This window comes from Rhinolophus hipposideros, assembly GCF_964194185.1.
Source record: "Rhinolophus hipposideros genome assembly, chromosome: 2".
Lineage (NCBI taxonomy): Eukaryota > Metazoa > Chordata > Mammalia > Chiroptera > Rhinolophidae > Rhinolophus > Rhinolophus hipposideros.
In genome coordinates, this window is record NC_138048.1 from 47686387 (window position 1) to 47702178 (window position 15792).

The 15792-nt window shown below is 39.1% G+C and overlaps 1 protein-coding gene across 2 annotated transcripts in view; it reads right to left on the reverse strand.

Moving 5' to 3' along the window:
• Positions 1–877: 877 nt before the first annotated feature.
• Positions 878–15792, reverse strand: part of HCLS1 (hematopoietic cell-specific Lyn substrate 1) — a 28461-nt gene continuing 13546 nt past the window's right edge. For both annotated transcript variants that reach the window (XM_081076821.1, XM_081076820.1), the window contains exons 7-14: positions 6028–6138; positions 5305–5360; positions 4735–4804; positions 3901–4112; positions 3368–3472; positions 2624–2840; positions 2406–2474; positions 878–2204 (exon numbers count right to left, since the gene is read on the reverse strand). In XM_081076821.1, the coding sequence (XP_080932947.1) occupies positions 2068–2204; positions 2406–2474; positions 2624–2840; positions 3368–3472; positions 3901–4112; positions 4735–4804; positions 5305–5360; positions 6028–6138 (977 nt within the window). In that variant the 3' untranslated portion in view covers positions 878–2067. The remainder of the gene's footprint in view (positions 2205–2405; positions 2475–2623; positions 2841–3367; positions 3473–3900; positions 4113–4734; positions 4805–5304; positions 5361–6027; positions 6139–15792) is intronic.

A 15792-nucleotide genomic window follows, 5' to 3' on the forward strand; every position in this document is an offset into this window, starting at 1 on the left:
TGAATCTTGTAAGTTAGGTCCAGAGACAGATTTGTAATTGATTCACTGGCATAGAAATCATTGTGGAAACAAAGGAGTGTGAGTCTTGAAGAAAAACCAAGGAACAGGCGTGTGGGACACAGTGCTCTAGGCAAGTGGGTGGGCAGCTCACAACTTTATGCAGTCCTGGAGCTTCTACGGATCTCAGTAACTAATCGTAGCTCCTCGAGCCCATCTTTGTCTTCTCCATCTTTAAAAGCTGGACCCAACTTCAGCATACGAGGTTGGACAATCACATTTGTGAACTTGTTGCAATGATGTCGCTAATTTTTTTTTATATCAGAGGGATTATTCATTATGAATTTGTACCAATTGGACAAACAATTAATCAAGTTTACTATTTGGAAGTGCTGAAAAGGCTGCATGAAAAAGTTAGACGACCTGAACTTTTCGCCAACAATTCATGGCTCTTGCATCACGACAATGCACCAGCTCACAGGGCACTGTCTGTGAGGGAGTTTTGAGCCAGCAAACAAATAACTGTATTGGAACATCCTCCCTACTCACCTGATCTGGCCCCCAATGACTTCTTTCTTTACCCAAAGATAAAGGGAATATTGAAAGGAAGACATTTTGATGACATTCAGGACATCAAAGAGTAATACGATGATGGCTCTGATGGCCATTCCAGAAAGAGTTCCAAAATTTCTTTAAAGGGAGGACTAGGTGCTGGCACTTGTGCATAGCTTCCTAAGGGGAGCACTTCAAAGGTGATGGCAGTGATATTCAGTGACTAGGTATGTAGCACTATTTTCTAGGACGAGTTCACCAACTTAATTGTCAGATCTTGTAGATTTCTATGTCTTACCAACCCAAAATTCCCTACACCAAAAAAATCACTGACTTTGATTTAGATTTTATTTTGATTTTGACTAGGATCTCCTATTTCTGGCCTCATGGAACCCAATGGACTAGGATAAACCCACCATGCCCTGGCCTCTCATTCTCCTTCAACCCCATACTTTGCTTGGTGATTCGCTTTTTGTCCATCACTAGCTGTCCAAATGTCCTCACCATTTTTCCTGTCAGCCTTGGTCCTGGACCACACAGAATCTTCATGAGCTCCTTCCATCTACCCTCTTACTTGGCGATTGATTTCAGTCATCCAGCTACAAAGAGGCCTGGACTTGATTGAGTAGTGACCACTGTCTCTGACTAAATCCTCTTACCACCTCATTGGAGCCTGCGTTCCTTTAGCTTTCACCTTTCTTTGTTGCCAAATTTTCCCTTTCCTCCTTCCTAAACCTTGCTTCTTCCTCAAAAATCAACATGTCTTAAAAGAGTATAGTCATTACTAGGCAGGAGGTAGCTGGCGTCTCACAGCTGCTGAAGCCAGTAGAAGTTGACACTATCTGGCCTGTTCCCCCACCTTACCACCATTCCCCAAGCTGATCTGTTTGGACTGGGTTGAAGTACAGCCTAAGGACAAGGTCCAACCCTTAAGATCCAGGGCACAGGGGGGTGGGCAGCGGTAGGAGGGAGTCTTCTGGATTTGCCTGAAAGAGGGGAGGAGAATTGGAGCCATGAGAGTCAGTGCCCTTGAGGGCTGCACCAAAACCACTATTTACCTCAGTCTAGATGTGAAAAATAATCCCACTTTATTTCCAATTTTAAGACTGGGTAGAGAAAAGAGATATCTGCAGGGAAGGGAAGTGGGCAGACAGTACCACCAGGTAAACCAGGCAATGTAGACATACTTTTCCAGGTAAGCAAATCAGGAAGCTCAGAGCTCAAAAAAACAGAAGGCAGAACTTGGGGTGTTAGAAAGAGCATTCATGGAGGAGGAGGCAGGACCACAAAATAATGTCTATGAGCTCTATCCTGTAGGATAGAGAGGACACTGAAGAAGAGCTCCTTCCTCATGATGTATCTGCCCCAAGCCCTAATGGAGAGGGAGAAAGAAGTCTGTCTAGAACCTCAGGCAACTCATGACATCCTATTGGAAACTTGCAGCAGAATGGGGAGGGGCATGGAGGCAGAGCCTCTTTGGACATGGGACGTCACAGTGCAGAATACACTGATGGCCATTTACTGGATAAGGTTGACATAATTTGCAGGAAAGAGTCCAAAGCGGTTGTGGCAACGTCCCCGCCACCAGCCCTCATCCACCATCTCAATGTCCGTGATGATGTCATCTGGATCAAAGGAAAGCTCGTCACTTCCCTCTGGAGAGAAAATTGACAGGATATTAGGATGGTCAGACAGGAATCCCTCCAGCCCTGTGCCCACTCTAAACCTCAGGAAGGGAAATAGGCCTAATTTTCTTGAAGCCAAGCTTGGACCCTTCCCCGACCCCCAGAATCCATTTCACTCTTTTGTATCAAGGGCTTTCAGGCACCAGACCTCTCAGGTCACTCCCAACCTACCTCCTTGATAATCATACAGGGCTACAGCTGAGATCCCAGCCCCCATCCCAGCCGGGCAGCCTGATGATCCTGCATGAGAAACATAAACATGGCTTCAACAACACAGAGAAGGAAAACAAACAGGTTCTTCTGGGTAATGGGGTCATTCCTCTTCCTCTCACCCTCCTCTAGACCCGACCAAATTCAGGAGTTGGTTCTCCCCTGCCCCCACCACTCACCAGCCAGTGTGGAGAGAGTCTCCGGCTCGAGCACATCCTCATAGTCTCCCTCTGGCTCATCGTCCTGCCCGTATCTGTCCATCTCCCCAACGTCCTCATAGTCATTCTCAGGCTCAGGTTCAGGCTCAGGCTCAGGCTCTGCCTCATACACTGGCTCTTCCTCCAGTTGGAGGCCTTCCAGAGTCCTGGGGGGCAAAGCTGGGGCCTCCTCCTCCTCCTGGGAAGAGAGTGTGGAGCAGGGGGACTTGCACTCACTAGGAGCTCTCTCTCCAAAACCTCCCAATGGAGGACTGCTAACACCCCATTCATCACGCTCCTACCACTTCTACCCTCCATCCTTGCTTCCATCTAACAGCCTCTCCCAGGGAACACAGTCTTTCATCCATCTTCATTCTTCCATCTCCTCCCACACCTCCCCACTCAAAATACCTACCAAGAGATGATAGGAAGGGAATGTAAAAAGTGAGAGGAAAGGGAAGTGGAAGGCAAGTCAGATTCCTTGGAAGACCAAGAAAACAAAAGCACATTTTTGAAGCAAAAGCACCTTGTTGGGAATACCACAGCTAGGATGACCAGTTCTCCTAGTCTGCGTAGGACTGGATGGTTTCCCAGAATGCAGGACTTTCAGTGTTAAGACCGGGACAGTCCCAGACAAACCAGGATGGTTGATCACACTCTGTGGCCCAACTTCCTAGGACATGAGGAGATGGGGAAAGGGCACAGAATTTGGGGGGCTCTGCTTACCTGTGGGGGGTTCTGCCTCAAGGGCAGGGAGGGTATTGGTTGTTCTCTGCTGGTTCTCACAGGCTCAGGCTCTGATGATGGACAACTTCCTGCTGGAGGCCAGGCCTGTGGAAAATGAAGCATCACTCTATAAGCAAGTAAGCCTCCATCTTATTACTTATAATGACCTGGAACAGCCCCTCTACCTCTGCCAATCCAAACCAAACTCATCCCTCAAGATGGGCAGCAACCTGAAGTGACGGCTCCTTCGTCTTGGTCAATCCTGCAGCAATGATCAGCTGCACTGGCTGCTGACCTGTCTTTTGTTGTACTGTGTAAATCTCTTTTTCCCCCCTAACATTCTGGTATATATGAGGCCCATACTCAACCTACATACTCAAACTGAAATCTTACTGAAGACAGGGACAGCACTCATGTAGATTTTGCTTAACACAGGAAAGCCTGTGCCTTATTTTCTACTAATGATTTGGACAATTTAGTCCCCGGTCTGGGCAGAAATGTTGTATGTGGATCCCAAGGCTCCAAGCACTCACCTCTGAGGAGATTTTCTTAGGCAATGGGGTCGGCACCATTGGCTCTTCCACAGTGGCTGCTGGTTGCGAAGCCTCATGGCGCACCTTTACCAGGGCCTTTCTCTCTTGTTGCTGCCTGGCCATCTGCTGTGCCTTCTCTTCTTCCTCCCGCTTCTTCTTCTCCTCAGCCATGGATTCAAATTTTGCCTTTAGCCCACGGGCACCACTAGAAGCTATAGACACAGGCAAAAAGAATTAGGGTTCTCTGGGGTCCAGGAAGGGGGCAAGATTGGGTGGCACATGAAGGAAGAAGAAGACTCAGTTAAATATCCAGGAGAAGAGCAGATAGCAATGGAACTCATGAAAGTGAAGATAAAAAGATATTGATGCAGGAACAAGGGGATTATAGGAGGATTGTATAGTCTTGAAGTCTAGATTTCCACATAGCCAGGACATGCAATCTCAGACTCTTGTCCTTTCTAAATTATAAGTCTTGGTCCTCTAACCTGCATCCTTCCCTGTACACATTCCTTAAATATGTATGCCCTCTGACCACCACCCTCCATCTGCCTTTCACCCCAAGACCTTATCCCTATGTATTTTTTCCAAATGGCTCCCCATCTATCCTTCCCTGTGTCCTCTGCTCACAGTTTCTTTCCCAATGTCACTCTGTCTGTTTATCCACTTAACCTAATATTTCTAGGAGAGAGAATCCAGGAACATGAGGACAAAGGTCACGTCTACCTCAGCTAATCTAGGTAACTAAAGGCATGGAGGAAGTAGTCTGGGGAGAAGAAAGAATGAAAAGAGAGAGGCAGTTAAAGAGCATAGAGAGAGGAAATTGTTAAGACTCACCAGCCTCTATGGGTGTCGTCTTCTTATAAGCTGTGGTTGGGGCCTCCATTTCATTGAAGCCAACAGCGCTCTGCAGGAGAACAGTAGGTGTGTGTGGGCGGGAAGGGGAGGTGGTGGTGGTAAGGGAGTGGTAGTAACTCAGAAAGCAATATCAGGGATTGGGGACACTGTAGAAAGTATCCCTAACCATTTGATCTTCAATTGGGCCCCTGGGCAATGCATGAAGAGAAATGGTTTAGAGGAGGGCAGTGAGGTGTCATGGGAAGAGATTAAAGATAGGGTTAAACAATGCCAAGCAATCAATGAAATTTTAAATATCACCTTTCCCTAGAGTTTTTGTATCTCTCCTTCTGTCGCTGCCTCCCTTAAGTTTCTTTAAAGCTCAAGCTATAGAAAACATGCCTATTAAATGCTGAGAGCAATTAATGGGGATTGCAGGACACCAAGAGGAAAGCTCAATACACCTAGCGTATCCTATGCTTTTTCCATTTTTGCCTCTCACTCTCATCCATGCACTTCCAGTACAGTTTAAGAAATTATTCTCAGGAAATTGGTATTCTGGTACTTTACCTTATCCACTCGGTCCTTCTGGATTCCATACTGACCACCAAAGCCCTTGGCATAATCTGCAGGACAGAAAGATCTGAGAGTCATAATAGGAGTTAAATTGCTGGAAATTGTTGGGAAGAGGGAGTAGTGGGAAGAAAAAAACCAAAAGACAGGAATGTGGAAAACAGAGAGATGGATGAGAAACTGTGAGAATCAGAGGATAGAGAGAGGCATGGATGGGAAGGTAGGGAAAAAGATGGGGGCGATAAAACTTGGGAGAGAATGAAGGGGAGAGAGGTGAGAAGAGGGAAACATAAAAAGAAAAAAGTGATAGAAAAGGAAAAAATGTAAAGGAAGAAACAGGAAAAAATAAGGAGAACCATCCAAACATTCCCTACATGTCCCAGGGAGGAAGGAGACCTATCTGTCCTCTGTGAGGTAGAGAGCCCTTTAAGACTCATAACCAAATCATAGACTTGCTATCACCAGCCTGTCTGCCTTCATCCCTGTCTCAATGACCTCTTCTCTTCCCTTTTGTCCTGCTCCTAATCTTGTTGTTTTCCTCTCTACCCCTCTTGGTCTCCCCCTACTGATTTCCACACACATATACTTACTCTTTGCCCCACTACTTCCACTGCACATCTGCCCCTCTGTATTCTGGGTCCTCAGCATCAGCTTCCAGAAAGGATAGAGGAAGGGCTCTATGCCATTCTGTGATCTCCCTCCTCTCCAACCCCAACTTACCTCTCTGGGACTCGTGTTTCTCTGTTTCTCCTTTGTAGTCATATCCCAGAGCTACCTTGTCCCGTTTATCCTTCTCTATCCCATAACGACCACCAAAGCCACGGGAGTAATCTATGATGAAAGGAGCAGTCGTAAGAGCCCATTTTCAGCCCACAGGAAAGTGCTGTTTAAGAGAGAAGTCAGGAGGAATGGCTGCAAGGTGACTGTGGCCAGGGAAGAGAGCGGAGCTTGAATATAGGTGAATTAAAGAGAAATGGTGTTCTAAGCCATCTTTTGCTAGCTTTCATTTAACATTGTTCACTCTTTTTCTCTTTTCCCCTCTCCCAAGATGAGAAAATCATTTGAATTTTCTTTCTTTAAGGAAGGGGCAAGTATAGAGGGTGTAAGGAGAGACTTCCAAAAACTAAAAAAGAAAAGTCACATCCATATGAAATGTATGCCTTTCCTTACTCCCATATAAACACTTAGAAATGTCAGCTAAAATATAACAACCTTTTTTTTTTTTAATAGTGAAGGTCAAAAGAAAAGAAAAAAAAATAATCCCTGGCTTCAAAAACAAATAGATGAATCGAATCAGTAGATATAAGGGTTATGAGCTGACACCACAGGAAAAACAAGGATGTTTTAAGTTAGCACTAGGGTTAGGATGTAGTTATGGGGTTCTAATTGCTATATAAGAACAGGGGACTGGAGAGCAGGAAATAAGTCTCTGTCCACCCCTATAAAAGAGCTCTCAAAAAATTGTACTCATCCAGGGGAATGGTTGGAGGGCGTATAGTTTGTTCAGCCCGTGGAAGCTGTGAGACTTGGAATCTCCAGGCCTATACATGAGAGTGTGGAATACAAATATACAATTTTATACTACTTATATTATACAGGAATTCTAAGCTGAGAAATTAATTTAAATACTGATCTAGGAAAATATATACCACAGAAAGAGCAAGCAGCACACAGATGGCATGAATATGAGATAAAGTAGACCTCAAGACAAAATGGGATAGAGGGGTAAGAGAGACATAATACAATGATAAGAGAACAATTCATCATTCATCAGGAATACATATGGTGGTATAAACCTAGTAAAAGAATTATAATTCATGAAGCAAAAACTGACAGAAGCAGAAAAACATAGACAAATTTATGACCATTAATTGACAAAAAGTTTAGACAAAAGAATCTAAAATTATAGAGTCCAAACATTATCAACTAACAAGACCTAATTGATATTTATAGAACACTGTACCCCAAAACTTAAGAATACACAGTTTCTTTTTAATGCACATAAAACATACACCAAGGTAGCCCATATGCTGGTCCATATAATAAGTTTTAAAACAGTTCAAAAGACTGAAATGTTAGACATCATATTCTCTGATCACAATAGAATTAAGTTAGATGTTAACAAAATTATCTAGAAAATTCCCCAAATACTTGGAAAATAAATAACGTACTTCTAAATAAACCATGGGCCAAAGAAGAAATAATAATATTTGAAAATATTTTAAACTGAATAAAAGTTAAAACACACATGACATTGTAGGATGTAGCAAAAGCAGTGTTTAGAAGGAAATATATAGTTTTAAATACCCATACAGGAAATAAAGGCTTAAAATCAATTATCTAAGTTTCTACCTTCAAAAACTAGAAAAAAAAAAAACTAACTTCACATAAAAATGAAGAAAAAATAATAAAAATAATAGCAGAAATCGATAAAATTTTAAAAGCCAGTAAACAATAAAGAAAATGAGCAAAGTGAAAAATTAGTTCTTTAAAAATGATAATAGAATTTGTAAACTTCTAGTAAGAATAATCAATTAAAAAGAGAAAAAACAGATTAACAACATCAGAAATGAAAGTGAGCATATCACTACAGATCTTACAGAGGTTAAAAAGAAAATTAGGGAATACTATAAATAAATTTATGTCAATAAATTTGACAAAATAGAGAAAATGAGAAAATTCCTTGGAAACACAACATATCATAACTGACTCAAAAAAATTTTAAAGACTAAATAGACCTATCTTTATTTAAGAATTTAATTAATAATGAGAAAAAATAAAGAAAAAAATGGCCCATTACTATTAAGATCTCTGAAACTCAGTCAGAAGTAAATGTAAAATTTATCTGGGAAATTTACTCAACCCAGTGCATATGAAACGCCCATAAAACGAATATCCATCTCCCTTACTGAAATACATTCACAAACAAAAATTACAACCATCAAAGAAATAAATAACCATAGGGAAAGCAGATTAATCAAAAAGAAGAGTTGGCATCCCCAACAATAGCAAATAATATAACAATATGAAAGCAACTTAAAATTTAAAAAAAAAATAATTCAAGAGCTTAAAGAAGGGGAAAAAGCATAATGAAAGCAATAGGACATTATAGAAAAAGAATTAGTATATTTGCAATAGAACCATAGGGGACTTACAGAAATGAAAATATCTGCAAGAAAGTTTAAAATGTAATAAACAATAATCAAATACAGCTGAAGGGAGAATTGGTGAACTCAACATAGATCCAAGGGAGTTACTCATAATGCATGGAAGGAGATAAAGAGATGGAAATAGAGAAGCAAAATTAAGAGACATGAAGAACATAAGTTATCAAAATTTTCAGGATGCAGTAAAAGCAGTACTTAGGGAAAATTTTACAGCAGTAAATGAATATATTGGAAAAGAAATAAAGAGTAAGATAATAATCTAAGCTTCCACCTTAGAAAACTAGAAAAAGAAGAGTCAATTAAATCCAAAGTAAGCAGAAAAAAAGAAATAAGAATTGGAGCAAAATTAATGAAATTTAAATCAGCAAATCAACAGAGAGAAATCAATGAAACTAAAAGCTGTCTTTGAAAAGATCAATAAAATCAATAAGCCTCTAGCCATGCTAAGAAAAACTAATAGAGGACAAATTAATAATATCGTAAATGAAAGGCGACATTACTACAGATCACATGGAAATTAAAAGGATAATAAGAGAATACTATGAATAACTCTAGGCCAACACATTTGATAACCTAGATGAAATGAGCAAATTCCTTAAAAGACACAATCTGCCAAAATTCACACAAGAATGTATGATTTGAAGGCCTACATCTATTAAAGAAATTGAATCCATAATTAATAATCTTCCAAAACACAAAGCATCAGGCCCATATGTGTTCATTGGTGAATTCCACCAAACGTTTAAGGAAAATATGATACCAATTCTCTACAACATCCTTCAGCGGATAAAAGAAGAATGCTTTCTAACTCATTCTATGAGAACTGCATTACTCTAATACCAACAAACCAGACAAAGACATAAGAAAGAAACTACAGACCAATATCTCTCATAAACATAGATTCAAAAATCCTCATAAAATATTAGCAAATTGAATTCAACAATGTATAAGAAAGAATCTCTGTGTATTTGGGGGGGTGGGGTAGGGGAGAGAGGTGCCTGCTGCCTCTTAAACCATCCTGTGTAAAATCTGCAATGCAGCTTCTTCCATGTACCTGTGCCTGAAATGTCTGCAATAAAGAGGTGTTTGTAAAAAAAAAAAAAAAAAAAAAAAAAAAAAAAAAAAAGAATTATACACCAGGACCAAGAAGGATTTATCTAAGTGCAAGGCTAGCTCAAGAGTTGAAATCAATCAATGTAATCCATCACATTAACAAGTTGAAAAAGAAAAATCACATGATCATATCAATAGGTACAGAAAAAGCATATGACAAAATCCAATACCTATTCATGAAAAAAACTCTCAGTAAACTAATACTAGAGGAGAACTTTCTTAACTTGAAAAAGATTATCTATAAAAGCCCTACAGGTAACATCATACTTTTTAAAAATTAAATTTATTGGGGTGACAATGGTTAGTACAATTACATAGGTTTCAAGTGTACAATTCTATAATTCATAATCTATACATCACATTGTGTGCTCACCACCCAGAGTCAGTTCTCCTTCCATCACCATATACTTGACTCCCTTCAATGGTAAGAAACTTAAAACTTTCCCACTAAGATCTGGTACAAGACAAGGATGTTCCCTCTTATCACTCCTTTTCAATGTTGTACAGCAAGTCCTTGATAATGCAATAAGGCAAAAAAAGAAATGAAAGGTATACAGACTGGGAAGGAAGACATGAAATTGTCTCTGTTCACAGATGACATGATTGTGTAGAAAATCCAAAAGAACTGACAAACTCCTGAAACTAATAAGCAATTACAGCAAGGTTGCAGGACATAAGGTTCATATACAAAAGTCAATTTCTTTCCTATATACCAAAAAAGAACAAGTAAAATTTCAAATTAAAAATACAATACCATTTATATTAGCACCCTCAACAAGGATTACTTAGGTATCAATACTTAGAAATCAATATTTAAAAAAATCTATAAGAGGAAAACTACAGAACTCTGATGAATGAAATCAAAGAAAAACTAAATAAAGGGAGAGATATTCCATGTTCATGAATAGGAAGACTCAAGATTGTCAAGATGTCAGTTCTTCCTTACTTGATATGTAGACTCAATGCAATCCCAATCAAAATCCTATCAAGTTATTATTACTTTTTTTTTGGATACTGACATCTGATTCTAAAGTATATGGAGAGGCACCATGATCAAGTGGGATTCATCCCTGGTATGCAGGGGTGGTTCAACATCCGCAAATCAATTAATGTGATACACCACATTAACAAAATGAAAAATAAAAATCACATGATCATATCAATAGATGCAGAAAAAGCATTTGATAAAATACAGCAACCTTTTATGATAAAAACCCTTAAGAAAGTGGGAATAGAGGGATCATATCTTAACATAATAAAGGCCATATATGACAAACCCACAGCTAACATCATACTCAATGGGGAAAAGCTAAAACCATTCCCCCTAAGATCAGGAACAAGACAAGGTTGCCCACTTTCTCCACTTCTATTCAACATAGTGCTGGAAGTTCTAGCCACAGCAATCAGACAAGAGAAAGAAATAAAAGGCATCCAAATTGGTAAGGAGGAAGTAAAATTATCATTATATGCAGATGATATGATACTATATATAGAGAACCCTAAAGACTCCACCAAGAAACTATTAGAACTGATAGATGAATTTAGTAAAGTAGCAGGATATAAAATTAATATTCAGAAATCAGTTGCATTTGTATATGCCAATGATAAAATAGCAGAAGGAAAAATTAAAAAAACAATTCCATTTACAATTGCTCCAAAGACTATAAAATATCTGGGAATAAATCTAACCAAAGATGTAAAGGATCTGTACTCAGAAAATTATACAACACTGAAGAAAGAAATGAAAGAAGACATAAATAGATGGAAACACATTCCATGTTCATGGATAGGAAGAATTAATATAATTAAAATGTCCATACTGCCTAAGGCAATATACATATTCAACGCAATTCCTATCAAACTACCAACGACGTTTTTCACAGAAATAGAACATATAATCCTAAAATTTATATGGGACCATAAAAGACCCCGGATAGCCTCAGCAATCTTGAGAAATAAGAACAAAGTGGGAGGTATAACGATACCTGATTTCAAACTATACTACAAGGCTACAGTAATCAAAACAACATGGTACTGGCATAAAAATAGATACATAGATCAATGGAAAAGAATAGAGAGTCCAGACGTAAATCCATGCCTATATGCCCATCTAATCTACGACAATGGAAGCAAGAATGTACGATGGGGTAAAGATAGTCTGTTCAATAAGTGGTGTTGGGAAACCTGGACGGACACATGCAAGAAAATGAAGCTGGACCACCTCCTTACACCATATACAAAAACAAATTCAAAATGGCTTAAAGACTTAAATGTAAGATCTGAAACCATAAAATATCTAGAAGAAAATATAGGAAGAAACTTCATGGACATTACCCGGAGTAAGATTTTCACTGATATATCCCCTCGCGCGAGCGAAGTAAGAGAAAAAATAAACATGTGGGATTACATCAAACTAAAAAGTTTTTTCACAGCAAAGGAAACCATCAATAAAACAAAAAGGGATCCTACTCTATGGGAAAAGATATTTGCCAATGATATATCTGATAAGGGATTAATATCACAAATCTATAAAAAACTTACTCAACTCAACTCCAAAAAAACAAACAACCCAATTAAAAAATGGGCAGAGGACTTGGGGAGACATTTCTCTAAAAAGGACATACAGAAGGCAAGAAGACATATGAAGAAATGCTCAGCCTCACTAACCATCAGAGAAATGCAAATAAAAACCACAATGAGATACCACCTCACTCCAGTCAAAATGGCTATTATCAATAAATCAACAAACAACAAATGCTGGCGCGGATGTGGAGAAAAGGGAACGCTAGTGCACTGTTGGTGGGACTGCAGATTAGTGCAGCCACTATGGAAAACAGTATGGAGGTATCTCAGGAATCTGAAAATGGAACTACCCTATGATCCAGTAATTCCACTCCTAGGCATCTACCCGGAGAAATCCAAAACTCCAATTCAAAAATCTGTATGCACTCCTATGTTTATTGCAGCACTTTACACAATAGCCAAGATATGGAAACAACCAAAATGCCCATCGGTAGATGACTGGATTAAGAAGCTGTGGTACATTTATACAATGGAGTATTACGCAGCCATAAAGAAGAAAGAAATCTTATCATTTGCAGCAACATGGATGGATCTAGAGAACATTATGTTAAGTGAAATAAGTCAGAAAGAGAAAGACAAGTACCATATGATCTCACTTATATATGGAATCTAAAGAAAAGACTATGTGAATGAACTAATCAGAGTCAGTTTTGGGGACGCAGAGAAAAAACCGAGAGTGGTTAGATGGGTGTGTGGGAGGGGGTTGGGGATAAGGGGAAAGGTGAAGGGATTTGGAAGCAGCTGGTAACCACAAGATGGCCTCAGGGTTTTTCTTTTGAAAATTAATTTGGGGAAGGTATTCTATAATGTTGTAAAGATTTTGTTGGGTATCCGATGGACATGCGTCCTATTTGGGAGACCACCTCAGGGATACTGTGGATACCTGATCATGGCATTGTACATCAGAAGCTAAACATTAATGAATGCCAACTATAATTTTATATATATAATGTGATGGTTCAGTGTGAGGTCGGAGGGATAGTGGATGGGGGGAGGGGGGTTCACAGTATGAGGGATATAAATGATGAACGTCTAAGTATTACCTTGTTTTGTACACCTGAAACTAATAAATAAATTAATTAAAAAAAATAAAGTATATGGAGAGGCAAAAGACCCAAAAGGCAACACAATATTGAAGGGTTAGCCAACACAAAGTTGAAAGACTGATGCTACCCATCTTCAACACTTACTATAAAGCTACAATAATCAAGACAGTGTGATATAAGTGAAAGAATAAACAAATAGATCAGTGGAACAGAAGAGAGAGCCCAGAAATAGGCCCTCATAAATAGTCAACTGATCTTTGACAAAGAAGCAAAAGCAATGCAATGGAGAGAAGATAGTCTTTTCAACAAATGGCACTGGAACAACTGGACATCCACATGCAAAAAAAAAATACAAATAAAAATGACTCTAGATACAAATATTATAGGCTTCACAAAAATTAACTCAAAGATCATAGACCTTAATGTAAAATGCAAAACTATAAAACTCCTAGAAGGTATCACAGGAGAAAAACTAAATGACCTTAGGCATGGTGATACCTTTATAGATACAACACCAAAGACATAATCCATGAAAGAAAGAATTGAAAATCTGGGTGTCATTAAAATTAAAAAATTCCGCTCTGTGAAAGACAATGTCAAGGAAATGAAAAGACAAGCCACGGACTGGGAGAAAATATTTGCAAAAAGCACATGTGATAAAGAACTGTTATCCAAAATACACAAAGAGCTCAAATCTCAACAATAAGAAAGCAACCTGATTAAAAAATGGGCCAAAGACCTTAACAGACATCTCACCAAAGGAGATATACAGATGGCAAATATGCATATGAAAAGATGCTTTACATTATATGTCATCAGAGAAATGCAAATTAAAACAATGAGATACCATTATACACCTATTTCAATAGCCAAAATCCAGAACACTCACAACACCAAATGTCGGTGAGGATGTGGAGCAACAGGAACTCTTACACGTACATTGCTGGTGGAAATGGCACAGCCACTTTCGAAGATAGTGTGGTAATTTCTTACAAAACTAAACATACTCTTACCGTAGGATCCAGCAGTTGCACTCCTACCCAAAGGAGTTGAAAACTTATGTCCAAACAAAAACCTGTACATGAATGTTTATAGCAGCTTTATTCATAACTGCCAAAACTTGAAAGCAACCAAGACATCCTTTAGTAGGTAAATGGATAAACTGTGGTACACTCAGACAATACACTATTATTCAGTGCTAAAAGGAAATGAGCTATCAAGTTATGAAAAGACATGAAGGAACATTAAATGCATATTACTAAGTGAAATAAGCTAATCTGTAAAGGCTACATACTATACGATCCCAACTATATGACATTCTGGAAAAGGAAAATCTATGGAGACAGTGAAAAGGTCAGTGGCTTCTAGGAGTTGTGAGGGGTTGGGGGTGAGGGATGAAAGAACAGGCAGAGCACAGAGGATTTGGGGACAGTGAAAATACTCTGTATAATATTATAATGATGGATATATGTCACTATACATTTGTTCAAATCCATAGAATGCACACCAAGAGTGAATCCTAAGGTAAACTATGGACTTTTGGTGATTATGATGTGTCAATGTAGATTTATTCTTGGTTAAAAAATATGGGCCGGCCGGTGGCTCAGGAGGTTGGAGCTCTGTGCTCCTAACTCCTAAGGCTGCCAGTTCGATTCCCACGTGGGCCAGTGGGCTCTCAACTACAAGGTTGCCAGTTCAACTCCTCGAATCCTGCAAGGGATGGTGGGCTCGGTCCCCTGCAAATAAGATTGAACACGGCATCTTGAGCTGAGCTGCCGCTGAGCTCCCAGATGGCTCAGTTGGTTAGAGCGAGTCTTCTCAATGACAAGGCTGCCGGTTCGACTCCAGCAAGGGATGGTGGGCTGCGCCCTCTGTAACTAGCAACGGCAACTGGACCTGGAGCTGAGCTGCGCCCTCCACAACTAAGACTGAAAGGACAATAACTTGACTAGGAAAAAAAAGTCCTGGAAGTATACACTGTACCCCAATAAAGTCCTGTTCCCCTTCCCCAATAAAATCTTAAAAAAAATATGTATATATATACATATACCATTATAGTGAGTGATGTTGACAATGGGAAGGCTATGCATGTGTGGGGATGGGAGTATATGGTAAATCTCTGTATCTCCCTCTCAATTTTGTTGTAAACTTAAAACTGCTCTAAAAAGAACCACAACTGTCTTAAAAAAAGAGACATCAAGAAGAGAATGAAACACACATTTAAGTTTCAGGAGAAAGAGTAAAAGAGAAGAGAGGAAAGCCACTATCCAAAGAGAAAATGCCTGAGCACTTTCCATAATGAAAGTCACTTCTCAAGTTGAAGAGGAGTGATAAGTCTTATGTAGAATAATAAAAATAAATCCAAAACCCAGACATATTCTAATGATATTTCAGAATATCAGAGACAAAAAGAAAACCTTTCATGAAAAAAACAAGATAGAGAGATAGGACATATTACTTACAAAGGAATGATGATGACACAAGACAGATGCCAGAGACAATAAAACAATATCTTCAAAGTGATGAATGAACAATGAAGAGTGGAAGAAAATAAAGATAATTTTTAGACAATGCAA